This window comes from Lissotriton helveticus, chromosome 12 (genome assembly GCF_964261635.1).
Source record: "Lissotriton helveticus chromosome 12, aLisHel1.1, whole genome shotgun sequence".
Lineage (NCBI taxonomy): Eukaryota > Metazoa > Chordata > Amphibia > Caudata > Salamandridae > Lissotriton > Lissotriton helveticus.
This window is the reverse complement of record NC_136073.1, coordinates 366,118,722-366,136,816: the sequence shown is the minus strand read 5'-3', so window position 1 is coordinate 366,136,816 and position 18,095 is coordinate 366,118,722. Positions and strand designations below refer to the sequence as shown.

At 45.8% G+C, this 18,095-nt stretch overlaps 1 protein-coding gene across 3 annotated transcripts in view; it reads right to left on the bottom strand.

The window, feature by feature from the left end:
• The window catches only part of PHKB (phosphorylase kinase regulatory subunit beta), a 1,437,099-nt gene that overhangs the window by 246,757 nt on the left and 1,172,247 nt on the right, over nt 1–18,095 (bottom strand). For all 3 annotated transcript variants that reach the window (XM_078669366.1, XM_078669365.1, XM_078669367.1), the window contains 2 exons: nt 11,241–11,323; nt 11,048–11,138 (listed from right to left, as the gene is read on the bottom strand). In XM_078669366.1, coding sequence (XP_078525492.1) covers nt 11,048–11,138; nt 11,241–11,323 — 174 coding nt within the window. The remainder of the gene's footprint in view (nt 1–11,047; nt 11,139–11,240; nt 11,324–18,095) is intronic.

The window sequence follows — 18,095 nt, the reverse complement described above, 5'->3', positions numbered from 1 at the left end:
CTGCTTAAAACTAATAAAGGCTCAACTAGATGTGACTCTTACAGACCACTCTTTGTAATTGATACAGACAACCTCTTAGCTAAATTAAAGGCTAGCTAGCTACTACCGCTTATGCCCACCACTGCCCTGCTGGAGCAAGCTGACTTTGTGCTGGGTCAGTCCACATCGTTTAACCTGTATTCACCCTCCTACACCAAACATATCCGGCAATCTGTGCCCGGGCTATATTACGAGATGCAGCTAAAGCCCTATAGTCCTTGGAATGGCCATACCTCTTCAGAATCCTCAGCAGCATAGGCTTAAGTCCGACCGTCATCACCGGGATAAAGATATTATACACTTGACCCATGGCAATGAATTTGAATTTGAATTTTGAGTTATTTTTAAAGCGCACGTTCACTAGCAGTTTCATGGCGCTATAGGATTTCAATCTGAGGGAGGGAGGGGAGAGATTTATGAGCTGAACGCTTGCTGGAACAGCAGAGTCTTAAGGTTTTTTCGGAATTCGGTATAGGATGACAGGGATCTTAGGGAAAAAGGAAGAGAGTTCCAGAAAATGGGGGCCTGCACCGAGAATTTCTGGCCGCCAGAGCGGCTCTTCTTAAACCGAGGAGTGACTAGCAGAGATTCGGAGGAAGAACGCAACTCTCTTGCGGGAATGTAGTTGGTTATAGCCGCATTGATGAAAGTAGGGGCCGTGCCGGCTCGAGCCTGAAGGGTAAGACAGCCAAGTTTAAAGAGGGCTCTTTGCTTAATAGGGAGCCAGTGAAGGGCGAAAAGAAGAGGGGAGGAGTGGTGGAATTTTGAGAGGCCATGTACCAGGCGAGCTGCCTTGTTCTGCACCAGCTGAAGGCGTTGGAGTGCATAGGCCGGGGCTCCGTTATAAATGATGTTGCCATAATCGAGTTTTGATAGAATCATGGCCATAACAATCATTTTTAGTGCAGAGGGAGAAAAAAAACGGGATACTTTCCTAATAGTACGTAAAACAAAAAAGGAAGAGGAAACAACGGAACTAATGTGGGTGTGGAGTGTCAGCTGATTATTGAGCATAATGCCCAGAGTTTTGACAGAGTGAGAAGGAGTGGGAGAGGGACCAAAAGAGACAGGCCAAAAGGATGGTGACCAAAGATTGCCACTCCCCCCAGTCAAGATCAGTTCTGTCTTATCCGGGTTGAGCTTTAGATGGTTAGCGTTCATCCAACCTCGGATAAACAGAAGGACCGACTGGAAGTTAGTGGCAGCAGATGAAGCAGAGGAAAAATTAAATATAAGCTGGAGGTCGTCAGCGTAATTATAGACTGTGACCTCCATTTGTTGAAGTGCAAAAATAAGGGGGAAAATATAAAGATTAAACAAAAGAGGGGAAAGGGAGGAGCCCTGGGGGACGCCACAATTCACCTTGCTGGGAGAAGCTGAGAATTCGGCCAGATGAACCGCCTGGGTTCGTCCCTTCAGGAAAGAGCCTACCCAGGAGAGGGCCTGGTCCCCTATGCCCGCCGCCTTGACACGGGACAGGAGGATGGAGTGATCTACCGTGTCAAAGGCGGCGGAGAGGTCCAGAAGGACCAAGGCTTGGGGAATGTTGATGTCTAGGCCCTCCCTAAGTTGGTCCATGACTGAGATAACCACCTTCTCAGTAGAGTGCCGGGGGCGAAAGCCCGCCTGGCAAGGTGCAAGATAGCTGCTACTTTCAATAAAGGAGCTAAGCACCTGGGAAACATGGGATTCTGCTATTTTACCCAAATAAGGGAGGAGAGATATGGGGCGGTAATTTGCAGGGGAGAAGGGGTTCACTCCGGGTTTTTTTAATATTGGGAGAATTATGGCGGTCTTGAGGGGGGCCGGAACCTGTCCGGACGTGAAACAGCTATTCAAGAAGGCCAGGACTGGTGAAGGGCAAGCCGCAAAAAATTGGCTGAGGATACGTGCCGGGGCAATGTCGGTCGGAGAGCCCGACTTAACTCGATTGAGTAGGGAGAGCAGCGATTCTCTGGCAAGTGGAGGAATAGAGGTCAAGGAGTAGTGATTTTCAGGAGGTTGAGGGGGAAAGAAAGTGGGGGAAGGGAGAGGGATGTTCGCTTTAATCAGAGCAATTTTATCAATGAAGAAATCATTGAGTGATTCGCATAAGGCCTGGGAAGGGGGAATTCTAGGTGAGGCTCTATCCGATGAAGCTAATTCATGTACCGTAGAAAAGATCTCACGCGATTTGCATTCCGCCGCTAGAATGCGTCCGGAGAAATACTCGGTCTTAGCTCTGAGTATAGAAATTTTGTATTCATTAAGTACAGATAGGAAGTGTTGCCGGCAGATGGGTGAATAAGCACGGCGCCAGGCTCGTTCAGCCTGTCTAAGCTCCAATTTTTTTGCTTTGAGGTCAGGGCTGAACCACTTATTGGCCTTATGTGAGCGATTAATAATTATTCGCTTTAAAGGAGCTACAGGGTCACAGGCGGCGGTGAGCCAACGATCAAGTGTGACTACCTCGGAATGGGGATCTGAGCCCACAATGCCAGGACAAGTGGCTGCTAACGAACTACAGAGGGAGGTGATGTCTACTTTGTTCCAGTTCCTAGCCCAAATGTTTTGGGGAGTAGGAGGGGGTGTGCTTAAATTCAGGTCCATGGTAAAGGTAAGTAAGGAATGATCTGACCAGGAACAAGGTGAAACAGTGGGAGGGGAAGTGGGTATGTTAAGTGTCCAGATCTATTCCAAGATATGGCCCCCAATGTGAGTGGGACTCTGGACGTGCTGGATAAAATTAAAACTAAGGAGAGATTGAGTGAAATCTTTGGACGTAGAGTCTTCAGCGGGGTCGGTGGGCCAATAATTAAAGTCGCCCAAAACCAAAACGGAGGCGTTATTAATTACCAAAGTGGCCAGGAGGTTCTGGAAGGCAGGGAGAAAGTCAGGGGACGACTGAGGGGGCCGGTACGTCAATAAGCATGTGAGAGGGGTCTTGAGGTAGGTGGAGCGTGTTACAAGACAGTCCGCGGCTGATATCGTGGGCGAGTCCAGAATTTGGAAATGAAACTCCTTGCGAGCGATCAAAGCTACGCCGCCACCTGCTCTGCTTCCAGGTCGATCAACGCGAAGCAGTGAATATTCAGGTGGAAGGGCGGCAAGGATGCTAGGCAGGGAGTCAGGTTTATACCAGGTTTCTGTAAGGAACAGAAGATCTGGTGATTTTGAATCCAAAAGATCGTAGATTTCAAGCTGATGCCTAACGGCTGATCTCGTGTTAAGGAGAAAGGCTGAGGTGGTGATGATAGAGGGGGATGAGGGTTGTGTGATGATGTCCGGTCCTGCGATGCCCAGTTTAAGGATGTAAGACCTTGTAGCTTGATTCAGTGGCCAGTTAGCATTCAACGAGCGCAGCTGGTCTGGAGTATATGAAAGGGGTAGCCCAGAGTGTCGTGCCCCGTGGCCCGTCCTGGCGCGGACGGGCGCAGACGGGCGCAGACGGGCTTGCCTTAGGCGCGCCTTCGGCGCGCAAACGGCGCGCCCGCTGCGCCCGTCCGCTGCGCGGACGGGGATTACACATTTTATAGGGGGCAGGAAGCGGTGTCAGGGGGCGTGGCCTCTCGAGCGAGGGGCGTGGCCTAAGTGGGCGTCGCTGATGGCGGCGGTTCCCAGGTCCCGCGGCAGCGATAGGGTCCGCTGCGCAGTAAATTAAGGTCGTGAATGCGCCCTGGTCAAGTGGGGAGTGGGCGTTTTAAAATCAACAATATGAGTAAGTGACTCTCAAAAGGTTAAAATACAACAAACCAGACAGGCCTACTCCCGGCTTTTCGCCTCAGGAGGAAATCGCTATCGTCTGTCCGCTTGTGCTCAGCGGCAGATATAGCGGTGTCAGGGGGCGTGGCCTCTCGAGCGAGGGGCGTGGCCTAAGTGGGCGTCGCTGATGGCGGCGGTTCCCAGGTCCCGCGGCAGCGATAGAGTCCGCTGCGCGGTAAATTAAGGTCGTGAATGCGCCCTGGTCAAGTGGGGAGTGGGCGTTTTAAAATCAACAATATGAGTAAGTGACTCTCAAAAGGTTAAAATACAACAAAACAGACAGGCCTACTCCCGGCTTTTCGCCTCAGGAGGAAATCGCTATCGTCTGTCCGCTTGTGCTCAGCGGCAGATATAGCGGTGTCAGGGGGCGTGGCCTCTCGAGCGAGGGGCGTGGCCTAAGTGGGCGTCGCTGATGGCGGCGGTTCCCAGGTCCCGCGGCAGCGATAGGGTCCGCTGCGCGGTAAATTAAGGTCGTGAATGCGCCCTGGTCAAGTGGGGAGTGGGCGTTTTAAAATCAACAATATGCTGCTAATCAATTATATGGTATCCCAAGCAATAGAAATACAGCATGGAATAACGGCAGGAATGTACTCTGTCCCCACTGTTGTTCACCATAAATATGAAACTGATTGCCTGCATGATCCGCCAACATCATGCCCATAAGGGTCTCTGCTTTAAGACACGCATCATTATTAGATCATTATACGCGGATGATACTGTTCTTTTTGTCAAGGACCCTGACTTGAACCGCACATCCATCATTAGAGCATTCATAAGAATTGGAAATATACCTGGATCACAGATAAACTGGAGTAAATCTACTGTACTTCTTATAACTAAAACCACACAGCCATTTTACTTAGATTATCCGCTGTAAGGGGCATCCACCTCAGTAAGATATTTGGGTATACATGTCCATGTGGGCACTGAGGACCTGCAAAAGGAGCACTACAGCAAAGCTCTAACTAATCTAAGTGGCCAGGTATACAGGTGTATAAAATTACCTCGCACGATCTTTGGCAGAATCACCTTGATAAAGATGGTAGCGTTACTGAAACTTTTATACTTATTTGACAAGATCACTTTATGTCTGACCAGACATCTCTTCCGCTCCCTACTAACACAACTAACTAGGTTCATTTGGGTGGTCAAACAGCCCCATATACCACAAAATGTGCTGATTCACGCATATTGGGAAGGCGGTCTTGAGGTGCTGGACCCATCCTTGTATTATGGCTGTGTGCCGGTGCAATTTGCCTACTACTGATATCGTTCAACACTGCCCCCCTCCCCCAGCACATCACCGTACATGTAGATACTGTTGGTGCCACTCCTTTACCAGTTACCATATTAAGAATAAATCTTGAATGCTGGGAGAACGGAATTTGGTGGCCGCTACCACTTAGGCATGGCAAACTCCAATCACATACTATGGCCTACTACAGCTATACTCTCCTTACTTAGCACTCAGACAACCCTCTGATACCTTTAACATCTGTACCCAAAAGTGCACACTCATGGGGAAGGTATTCTATGATGGGTCCTTTATCTCCCTACCAGAATTCCTTGGACTTTATGGTGGTACCCCACTGGATGCATTCCTATACCATGGAACAAAAGCAATGCTAAAAACACATAATACCCACTTCTCCCCGGAAGACACCTGAGGTCGCTCAGCTATCGTACCATATAGTGGCACCTGAATCACAACACATGGTCTAGAAACTCTACCTCATGTCCATGTCTGCTAAACAGCAACAATCAAAAAATAAGTTAAAATGGGAGGCGAATCTTGGATAAGTGATGACAGCCAAGCAGTGGATGTTTTGCGGTCAGTAAACAGATGAGGTTTCCAGCGGCAGCTCCCCCACAATGGTGGAGGAGCGTCGCCCCACTGCTTGGCTCATAGCCAGCAAATGAAAAATTAAAACAATGTTGTACCATTGTTTTATTTTTCATTGCCGGTTGTGAGCCAGCAATGTAGGGAGGGGCAGGGCCGGGGCACAGAAGAGGAGTCCTATGTGCGCTCCCTAAGTGCGTATATGTGTTTTGACCGAAACGCACATGCGCACTTAGGTTTCTCCAGCTTGGCTGCTGGAGAAACCCCACAGACTCCGTGACACAAGTGTCTTTTTAGCTCGCTCAGGCAAATACCTGCGCTGCTCTGCAGCACGGTGATTGGATGGGAGTCTCTCCCAGGTGCTGCTGATAGCAGGAAGAGGCGAGGAGGCGCGACGAGGGAGGTGGCTGGAGGCAAGTTCTTTTTTAAATTAACATTTTATTAAGGAACCCCCCCACCCACTTGTGCGCGCTCGACCCCTCCCACGTTCCCTCCACCCGTCCCCACCCTTTTGTTTGTGGTGGCTACCACTGAAGGTTTCTATAAACGGATGTCACAGAGCTGTACATTATAAATATCTTCATATGGCGTATTAACCCCCCAAAGTAAGCTTCATGACCAGAGACTTCAGGAAGAAGCAATGTTCAAACAATGCAAATATTCTGAGGCAGACTTTTTCTAACTGGCATGGCATGCCCACCAGTTCTACACTACTGGGAAAAAGCATTAGGTGACGTGTCCTTTATGCTAGGGCTCAGATGAACCCAGCCCCCATCAATGGCACTTCTAGCATATTTCAAAGACCTCCCAAAAGCTGTCTGACAATACTCAGACCTCCTGCTGCTACGAGCAAAGAGACTCCTGAGCCCCCACTGTGGCGAGGCTCCCTCTCCTACTGTGGATGCTTGCCACAAGGACATGAGATATTGCAACGAGAACTGTGAAGTATATGCCCAAATGCAGCTCCCTTGTGCACGTCCCCGAGATTCCTGGCAGCCACTTTGCAACTTTATCGCCAAAAAACACCCTGAAACTGTAGATGTGTTTGTGGGAATCATGCAGGTACATATGCACAGATTAATTATTTATGGTGTCCAGCCGCTGTTGGGTGGTGTCCTGATGGCAGGTCTGTGCAGCAAGAATATTTTGTTACATGCAACTTTGTTCATGCTAACGTTTTACTTCTTTCTTGTGCACTTGCTTTCCAAACATACATTTAAAGGGGAAAAAATGTATCGAGAAACATTCTGGAATGATTAACTCAAAACTGACAGAGAATTGTTCACTCTTCTTCATAATGGATGAGGACTTTTAGATCAATTAAAATCCCACAATTGGACTATAGTTCAATAATATATTTTTTAAAGTAAATGCATTGCTGTAGTATCATGTGGAGCTGGTGTCTGGGGTCACAAGGATGCGGGTCCACTGCAGAAGGTCGAGAATACATTTCTTAAAAAGACTCCTGGTAGTGCCCCAATCCTCTACTTCATGTATGTGTCACTCCGAGGTGGGTCTGTCTTCTATGGAGGATAATATCAACTGTGACCCCCTGTTACTTTGGATTAGCATCTGGGGGAAAATGGAAGCTTCTCCCTCAAAAGATGTGTTGCAAGATTGTCTCTCCCAGCACTGCGCTCTAGTGATCCCTTGATTAAATATATTAAAGAGAGTTTTATAGACCTAGGTTTCCCAGAGCTATTTTTTAATCTGAGAACTATAAAGCAAAATGTCATGTCTCAGGTGAAAGAGGTATTCAGGGCAAGGCAGCCTTCACATTCTATAGTAGCGCCAACAGAAACCTAATTAGAACATCATTGAGCTGCAAATTTTTTTTTACATCAACTTTTAACATAAACTCTAGGTTTTATGTTACAAGATTCCGTTTTAATTCATTACATTTATTAATGGCTTTTCCTAGGGATGTTGACTGGAGAACACCTTTGCCAAGCTGCCTCTGTGATAATATCTTCAAGCAAAGCACTTTGCACTTTACTCTCTTTTGTCATTTATATGCCTACCCTCTAAAGCGTTTTTTGACACCCATGTTACATCTGTCCAAGAACAGATTCCTTAGAGAATCTTAATTTTTCTTTCAAAAATGGTGTAATCTAGATTTCTGTGTTGCAGTGGAAAATTGTGTTTGTTCTGCCCTGAGAATTAGAAAGAGATTTAGGGCACTGTAATATATTATGTTTATTGAAATGTTGGCTTTTTTTCACATGGTGCTGCTGATTCTTTAAAGACTCTGTTTTTAGCTTTTTTGTAAGCTTTAAGTTTGTTTATGTGTGAATTACCTTTATTGTGTTCTTTTATGGCTTCTGATAAGCCAAATAAAGATTATTTGCCTGACTGACTCGATCAATATTTGTTATAAAAATGTAATTCTACATAACGTATTTATATTCTGTTAGAACATTATTATATCTGGAACTTATGGAGACAGGTAATGAGGTTTTAGTGAAGAGGTGTAGTGAGCCTTTTCAAGAGTTGACCGATTATGTAATAAGGTTTTTTTGTTATTTGTGCAATTAAAAAATATGCGTTAAAGCACAATATGGTGTATGACACCAATCAAATGTGAGTAATGGTAGGATCCAAGAATGGTCTGGAACACCTTTTTTAGAATGGTTTTAGAGCAATACCTCATTATCCTATTTTAATTCACTTTAAATTTTTAGATTAATCCTGGTAATATAATTTGTAGTAGGTGTTGTGGGTATACTGGAATAACAAATTATAGAGAGATTATATTTTATTTGTTAAAGAGTGAGTCTTTTTACCTTGGTAATGAAAGATGGTGAGCGATTGCATCTTGAACATTGGGTCTTTGCTTCATGGAGATAGTAGTATTTCTTTGAAAGACAGATGGAGGGTTTCTACTTACGGGTAAAACTGCATGTAGAAATTGGCGGGCTTTACTTGAGGGTGTAGATAGGGTTACAAAATGTCACCTGACATTTGATTTGTGTGGAGAGCAATCAAACAGATCCGGTGTAATGACCTAATCTCCTTCTGAATTCACAGGATTAGTAAATGTTCTTATAAATCTTTAACAAATAACGGAGATGGCTGTGATACAGAAAATGCTAAATCTGAAGCAAATTTTCATAGAAAGTTTATATAGTTCTGTTTCTTAGTTGTCCTCTTTGTGTGTTGGGAGAGAAGAAATACATAGAGTAATGGTGCAAAAAGAGTAGTGAATTGGAGCCCTAGGGTGATGAGTAGATAGGGAACATAGCTGTATTGCTCATTTACTTGTAAAATTGATATTTAAGTTTCCATAAAGGAAAAGAAGGAAAGGTTATTAGCAAACTTGTCTGGTTCAGAGAGACTGGAAGGTCTGGGGCAGAGTCACTAATCTTCTATCATGCTACGGTCCTGTTACAAATGGTCAGCTAAGCCTTCTTCAGGGCAGGGAGCCCTTCTGCCTGTTTTGTCCATGTAGCAGCAACCGAAGGCCAGCACTTCAATTTGCAGGGAAGTTCCAGCCCCAGGTCAGGAATTTTTCAGTATTTATTGTCCAAAAAGCAGAATCTCCATTCTTTCAGATGTTTATTCGCAGGTCCAGGAAAGCTTGGAGTAGCTGGTGGAACTTTCTGAACCTGTGCACTAACCAGTGATTGGACAATTCATTACAACTAATCCTGGCAACAATCCTATCAAAACCCAACCTTCTTTTCAAACCTTCCTCTCTCAGTTTACTTTCTCAGTTTGCTACAATCTCCTCATTGTCCTTCACCCATGATGGCCTAACCTTCATCAAAGGTGGCCTAACCTTGGTGCACCTGCAGGAGCCCTGTCATTCCCTTCAGCCACTCCCATTTGGAGATGAGGTGTCCTCATCTCTGCCAGTGCTGAAACTGGTTTTCCTTCATGCAGAAAGCACAGACAGAACGTCTAGGGTTGTTCTGGGCAAGAATAGTTTAAATCCCTACGATCCTGACGTCGGACGTAGGACGTCCTTTGAGTTTCTAACTTTTACTGTCCTCCTCCTGGAGGATTAACTCCTGCTAGGGGGTCACTGCTGATACCATTCCAGCCTTCCTTCTCCCGAAGGCAAGCGGATTATCCCACAGTAGGAGTGTCATTAACAGCCAGTCTGAAATATAAATTCAGTCTTCAATTACTGACCCAAATTACCATAGTCTTAATGCAATGTTAAATAAATCAATTGGGTGCGCAGCCAATTCGTAAGTCGAGTTTTAGGGACAGAGTACGTGCACTTTCGAACTGAATGGCAGTTGCACAGAGTCATAACACCAGTAAAAGACATTCATAAGTTCATAAAAGACAAAAAACTAGGGGAGACCATACATAAAAAGCAAATTTCCTACAAAATACAACTATCGTACAATGGATTGGTCAAGAAATAGTCACATACTTTGTTCACCATCACTATCCATTCGGTAACTGTAAAATGGAAGAGTGCAATCCTCTAGCAGGATCTGAATTACTATGGATCAGGTTTGTCTGTCTTTATTATTCGCAATTAGCACCAAAACAAGCTAAAAGAAAGACAATCACAACTGCGGAATAGAGTGCAACAGTAACTTGCAGGTGAAGTGGCAAATGTCTTTGGGTTCGAGGAGCACCCCTTGCCCTCTGTGTACACTGTCATGGCAGCCCTTGGCCTGAGGCATCCTTGTCAGTCATCCTTTAGTGGTGCAAAGACTTCGTGCAAAGAGGCTACTCAGGGTGATCTCTAAGATGTGCGTCCTTTAATATCGCATTAAGTATTAATAACACACTTTTATAAACGTGCAGTGGCAGACGCTATTTACCGGGGGCAGTGGATGGGAAGGAAGGGGAGGGTTCTAAATGAAAAAAAAAATACTTACCTTCAGGCCAGCCACCCAACTAGCCACCCCATCTCGGTCCGCTCGCCGCCGCCTCTCGCTCCTGGACAGGAAGTACCCAGGCTCCTGACTCCCCTAGCCCGCTGTGATTGGTGTCCGCGCTTTGGACCGGCGCTTAGGCAGGGAATGGGAGCCTGGGGCATGTTCTGCACCCAGGCTTTAATGCAGCCTGGGTGCAGAACATGCAAAGTGCGCATGATGGTTTGGCCGGCCCGAGAAGGCCGGTCAAAGCGTCATTGTGCACTTGGAGTGGGTAAACCACTCCTCCATTTCCCTGCTCTGGCAGTCAAGCCCCACCCCACCCCAGGAAAGGAAAAATGAAGTTATAATAACGCTAGACAGTGGGGCGACAAACATGGAACATAACCAAGTAATTTGTCTGCAGCAACATACACACATTAAATATCACTGCACTCTGACGCAACCTGAAAGCACCATGCTTTGAAAGGGCAAGCTACAGAGACACATTTTAACATTTAAAGAGCAACCAGTGCTTTGAACTGAATTCATGGAGACGTAAGAGCTTTACAAATGGCCTACAATATACCATTTTTAACATCAAACATACCTGTAATCTGTCGACGTGCACCTTCACACCTCCAACCGTGCCTTTTTTAAAGGACGCCAGCATGTCTAAAATGGGATTAAATCTGCTTCCCCTAGAGTGGCCCAAAAATAAAAGAAGCAGTTTTAGACTTTGGAAAATGATGCTATCAATGCTGTATAGTTCAGATATGAAGCCATGACGGCCATGCACGCACCTGATGTTATCCTCCCGAATTAGGACCAGAAACAATGGGCGTCCGTGCATTTTCCAGTACTGCTTAATGAACTGCAGTGCATTCTGGGAATGTAGATAACAGTCAATGAATATCAATACAGAGCACAGTAAAACGAGCAGTGCCTTTTGCTATCCATCATGCTTAATACAATACGTTATGTAAAAGGTAAATGATTCAGCTGAACATTATTTCTGAATTCCTAATAAGGTTGTAGTCAATCATCATTGCAAAAACACCTGCGATAGGCAGAACTATACAGACTCAGGGGACTCAGCAGGCACACAAGGTTCCTTATGCAGTAGGCACATATGCACAAGAAACCAAAAATACCACAAAGATAAAAAAAAAATTGCACGTCATCGGAAAAAGTAGGTTAGGTGAGATAACATCCTAACATTTTTAATAAATAATGAAAGTATTTGTCGACGTGTTAATCCCATAATGTTGGCAGAATGTTTGTGGATTAACTCACGTTGCCACATGGCATGCATCTCTAACAATGACATATATGGAGAATGCCACTGAAGTCCCCTTGACTAGTGAAGCGTGCCCGGGTACCTGCGCGGGGTGAAGCAGCGACAATGCACATTGTTATTCCTCTGGAAAATATGCCTTTACAAACCACTCAGCCAGCATCATTGCCTTCCAAAGTCCCAAATGGTAATAGGTTGGTTAGTTGGTTGAATGGTGGTCACTGGTCTTATAACAGAAACACGCGCAGGCGCACTTCATGTCAATGTTGGAAAATCTATGCTCTACCAAATGAATTAACTCTTTGCTCACATGGAAGTCTGATAGAAATGATAGAACTGTTGGATCAAAAGTGTGTTATAGCTCAGGACCATCTTGGTGGAACAGGATGAATAGTTCTTAGTAACAAAAGACAAGGTACATAAAAAATATACAGGATCATCCACCGAGCAAGTGAGTGAGTTGATGTTCTTTGGCAATATTGCCCCCTGACAGGATCACAGACATTTCCGCTTTTATTAATCTTTGCTATAGGATATCTAGCCAACATGATGCCCAGGTCTTCTGTGAAGAAGAAGACGCTGTATGATGCTCCCATGTAGACCAATGATGGGAAGGATGCGGTAATCTTCCCTCTTCTAAGAGCAGGGGGATCTCTCTTCCGAAGTAGGGAGATGTGGTCTTTCTTCATTAGATGGATGAAATTGGAGAACAGGACTTGGGGAGTCCAAGTAACAGCTAATAGGAAGGTGAATAAAGATAGGCTATACTTAATCTGATTCTCGGTAGGAGTCGAAAGGGAGGCACGTATGAGGCCCCATCCAGCCCGACATCTACTCATCTTTTAGGGATCTGGGCCAACCGCCATCAGGTAGGCACATTTGGTACATCTCGTACCTGGACAAACAGAGGTCTTGAAGATGGAATAGAGAGCTTTTAGGATTTTCTACTCTTGTAGAAGTGGAGATTCCGGCTTCGTCCGTCTACTCCGGTGTTGTATTTTGCCACAAAGTGGAAGACTCATAGTAATATGGTTTGCTATAATGGCCATTCGCACAGGTCTGCAATCAACCAGAAGAACTGGACAGAGAAGGAGCTCATTTGCTTAGTTCCACAGAAAGGGGCACAGTATTGAATGTGCGAAACACTGCTACTTTAAATAACTGCAATGAAAGAAAGGGTAGAAATGCTACAAAATGAATTAGCTTTCATTATTGTGACGTGACAAAGCCATAAGACAATGATGGAGAGTGCCCAGCAGTGATCTCACCACCTGCATTCTGTGAGTCCATTGAGATCATTCACTATTAACAGGACCTGCACAAAGGACACCCATCTAAAAGTTGGTACTGTGCACCCACCACCCTACTGTTCGACAAAGGTTGAAGAGGTCATCCAAACACGGAGCGCAATCCTCTCCCAGGTGACGCTGTAAGAACTGCACATAATGCTATGCATGGGGTACCATCCCTATTATTATTATTATTATTATTATTGGACATTTATTAAGCGCCTGGTTACGCCAGTGGCGTGTCCCCGCGCTATGACAAGTGGAGTGACTGTCCCCCCTCCTCCCAAACCAAGCTATCTGCTGAAAAGATACGTTTTAAGTTTTTTTCTAAACTGGATTTCGGAGGGCTCAAGCCGAAGTTCCAGTGGAAGATTATTCCAGCACTTGGGAGCAAGGTATCTAAAGGATCTTCCTCCCATACGTGCTTTAGATATTCTTGGAACTTTTAACAGCCCGGTCTGCGAGGACCTAAGACTGCGTGTAGGCTCGTAATAGGCTACTAGGCTCTGAAGCGGAGGAGGTGCCTTGCCATGCAGAATACGATGGCAGGTGGCAAGGGCCTTAAACTTCACTCTCCTCTCGATAGGGAGCCAATGGAGCGCCTGCAAGGCTGGTTTGGCAGATGACCTCCTGGGGAGTCTGAGGACCAGCCGCGCTGCCGCATTTTGAAGAACCTGCATGCGGCCGATGACCTTTCCTGTGGCCCCCAAATAGAGCAGGTTCCCATAATCGAGTCGGGAGGTGACCAAGGCATGCACCAGCGTCTGACGAGCAGAAATGGGAAGCAGGTCTAAGACTTTCCTGAGGGCTCTCAGAACACTGAAGCATACCCCCGCCACCCGACTGACATGTGGGCCAAAGGTGAGGTCCTTATTGAGCCACACGCCCAGGTTCCTGGCCTCACGGCAGGGAGCGGGGACTTCCCCCAAACAAGGTGGCCACCACGCCGACGACCACGCCGACGGTGCACCCCCCACCACGAGCACCTCGGTCTTGCTCCCGTTCAACTTTAAACAGTTGGCAGACATCCAGGCAGCAAGGTCTTTCATACAGTTCCTGAAGATGTCAGCCGCAAGACCGGGCGCGCGCGATAGGGAGATGACCAACTGCGTGTCGTCGGCGCAGGATGCCTGTGGTCCGAGGAAGTTTCTGATCCCATCAGACATGATGCACTGTGTCAATGTTCATTGAGTGAACCACCATTTTAGGCGAAGGCCACTGTCAGGCAAAACAAAAAAACACAAATGATGTGTCCACAACTGTCACAATGGAATGCATTCTTTCGGAGGGCACAGGGGAGAATTTGGGATAGTTCTGTGAGGATAAATAACTGTATTAGGTAATGAGGGTCAAGGCTATAGCAGACTCAGCTGCCTCCCTTGACGGTGATCTGATGAAAAATAACCAGTTGGGGGCTGCAGTTACCCCCCTCGGCCACAGAATGACCACCACCGAAGCCAGGATTGCCTTAGAGACCGGGTGGACAAATCAGCAATCCATTGGCATGCCAAGTACTGGTAGTAGTTGGTATCCCACAATAAGAAACAACTATATACTGCGTTTTTATCATGCCAGGTACATGAAAAGACGCCAGCCATTATTTTGAGCAGCAAACAAGACCTAAGACAAAGCTTGCATTTTGAATTACTTGTTGGTGTGGATTTTATTTTCCTTCCAAGGACGTAATATCTCTAACTTTTGTGTAGGAAGGACTAGTGTTATTGTTCCAAAGCAAGGAGCCTCTTGACTGCCTCTAGAAGTTTTGTGGATATTGACTGGGGCAGAGAGAGAGAGTGCAGCTTCTTCACTACTGAGTGGTGGCTATCTGAGAATAATGGAATGTGCATCCTGAGGGAGGCCAAGAGTGACAACGGGTTCTCAGAGGAATTATTGTGGTTACGTGGCCTCTTTTGAAATAGAGAAACATGCATATTCTTCACCCTGAAGCATCTGCTTCTCAAATAATGACTAGGACATTTGTAGGAGTTTGGAGTGAAAGAACTAAATGGCCTTAAAAGACAGGAAGGTCTTTGCTGATTGAAAGAGTGGGGGCATGGCCATTTTGTAATGCTGCGGATCCTCGTCAGTAGTTTTCTGCAGATAAGAAGGCAGAAATATGACATTTTCATTGGCAACTGGCTTAAGGGCGGAAGATTTAAGCAACAACTGCTGGCATATGGACATGCCTGAATTCATGGTACTTACTGTAGTATCAATGAAGTCCTAGGCCATACACAGTTTTTGCTTTGCAACCTCCTTGCCTCAGCATGGGCTTCATTTTAAGACCACTGAAGTGTACCTGGAGAACTGAGAGCCTTACTAGTACACTTTCATCCAAAATATTGCAAGACATAGTCTGGCCCTTGGGAGAACTGGATATCATCACAACAGAGAATACAGATACGTTCCCAAAGACAAATACTTTTGTGTTTTTTATAACCTGGTACTTGTGGCCCACAGACTTTGAGACTGTATTCTCAGAGAACATATTCGAGATCATCTCAACCTGTTTGAAGTCCTGGGACTCAATGGCCATAGATGGCTTTGGAGAAGGGCTGTATCGACCACCACATTATAAACAGCCTAATTCTATAGTGGGAGTGGAAGGACCTCAATGGTCATCAGTTCTAAAGCACAGCCATAACTGCATGGTACCTTCTGCTCGGACTGAAGCCTTCATGACCCCGGTAACATTCTCAGGTTGGTGCCAACACTCTACAAGCATCAATCCTTGCAGGGAGGAGATCAGCGGTATGGAACCAAAGGAGTGGCGTCCATCAATGGGTGTCCAACTGAAGACTTTAGGAGATGATTACAAACCAGAAACTAGAAGAGAATTAGCAGTGCCGTACAGGTAGGGAAAACGTTGTTTAGTACTGGTCAGTGGGGCTCAAGGGCTGTACTAGGAATGCCAGCAGCTGCACCAGAGATGGTGGAAGATGCACTAGTAATGCAAGCTCCGTTTTCAGAGGAACTCCCTAGTCTTCAGCATCACACCAGAGCATCTAGGAAAAAATCAGAGCTTCGACGCAAAGCCTCCACTGGGATCCAAGGGGAGCTGGGAGGAATTTGGCAACTCCAGAAGCATATTATATTCTTCAGATGGATCAGATACATCTGAACAGTCTATGAGAGAGTTTATTTTTCCAGAGATGGGGGGGGGGGGGGGGTTGGGAATAATCCAGAGGAGACAGGTTGTCAGTTCATGAGATACACTGAGTAATACCTAGTGAACCAGGGAGACCAGCATTAACTCCTCGAACGTATAGATTAGCAGCAACATAGCGGGGTAATATACTACTGGGTTCAGTTCACATCTGGAAGATCGACCAACCAGTAAGAATACTGCATTTGGGTGATGAGAGGCCAGCTTGGTGGGAGGTGGTGCATATTTATACCTTATTTCTTTTTATGCATTTGTAGTTTTGGGGGAAGCAAGTGGTGCCCATATGCAGGGGAAGGCAGTGTTCCATACTTTTTCTTGTGCAAGGCTCTCCACTCACAGACTGGGAGGTGACTCCATTTTATGTACCACCCGTACAGTGTGGGAGCTGGAGCCTACCGTGGAGACAGAGGAGTTCAGGAGTTGTTTCTGCCAAGGTAGGCTGTGACTGAAAAAGACTGACTGCAGCATGACCTGGGTTTGCTCGCACAAAACTAGTCTCTTGAGTCACAGAACAAATCAAGACCAGTCCCATCACTCATGCCCAGGGAGAGAGACCTGGACACCGAGCCTGCAGCATCACGTCTGAAAGCAGACACTGGCTTGCTTTCACATGATGGCTTGGGACAGAGAGAGAAAACTGGGTACTGTGTTTTGGTCCAGAATAACTAAATGAAGCAAAGAAAGTGGTCTGATACTTGGGAACCCTGCGGCCGAGTAGCTTTCTATTTTTTTTAAATGGTATTATTTATATATAGAGCAAACAGGGCTACTTAAATCCAAAGCAGATACCAGTGTTGCGCATCAACGAAGGCCAAGAAGAATTAACATACAATGATCAATTTTGATCCCCATTGATGTTTCACCAATAATGAAAATCGAGTCAAGGGGAGAATGCTAAACCTATAAAGCGGAGGAAAGACACAGGTAAAGAAAATAAACAGCAGCGTGGGGCTGAAGGGGGAGGATGATTTAAGGGGTGGGGGAAGACAACACTACAGCCTAACACTGGTTAGTAATTAACTCTAAACAGCCCAAAGGTAGGGTACTAGCGGCTGATGCTCCCAATGATAACCCACTTTCCGTCCATCCATTGATCTTAGATCAGGAAATGACTTGATATGGATGTCTCGGTACAGCTGACATACACATTTTAAGCCACTCATGTGCCAGAGCTGCCAGAATACCAACCTGTTCTTTTTCTGTACTGATGTATTATGCCATACTGGTCCATTTTTAGGAATGTTGCCTTTATAATAGAGTTCTCTGTAGTGAACAGCATTTTTTCACTCGCGTAGACTAGAAAAGACAAGTCCGAGTATTTCAAAGGATGACATTCTTATGCGACTCAAATGAGTGCCTCTTCACAGCTCTGCCTATTACATATCAATTGCAATAGTTATTAAGCTACATTGTCTAACATATGCAGCATCCTAAGCCCAACCGCAGTTGTGTGCGACCATAATTAAGCTGCTTTCAGCCTTGGTTTACGCCTACACCATATTCAGAGTTTAACCACCACATTGAAAAATTCAACTAGCACAACACCTCCTAATATGGGTTCAGGAAATGCTGCAGTATGGAGACTGCAATCCTGAACATCACAGATTACCTACATAGATCCATAGACGATGGCCAGGCCTGCCTCTTAATCCTCCAGGACCTCTCTGCGGCCTTTGATACAGTCAACCACAAAAACCTTCTAAACAACCTCTCACAAGATGCAGGCATCAATGTTACTGTCCTTTAGTGGTTCGCCTCTTACCTAAATCAACTATCACATCTAATCAAACTAAACAATTCCACCTCACCAGCAGTATCAGTCCCACAAAGAGTCCCCAAGGATCAATCCGGTCCCCTGCCTTGTTCAACCTCTACAATATGGAACCCCTTGCTGTGATCCTGAAAC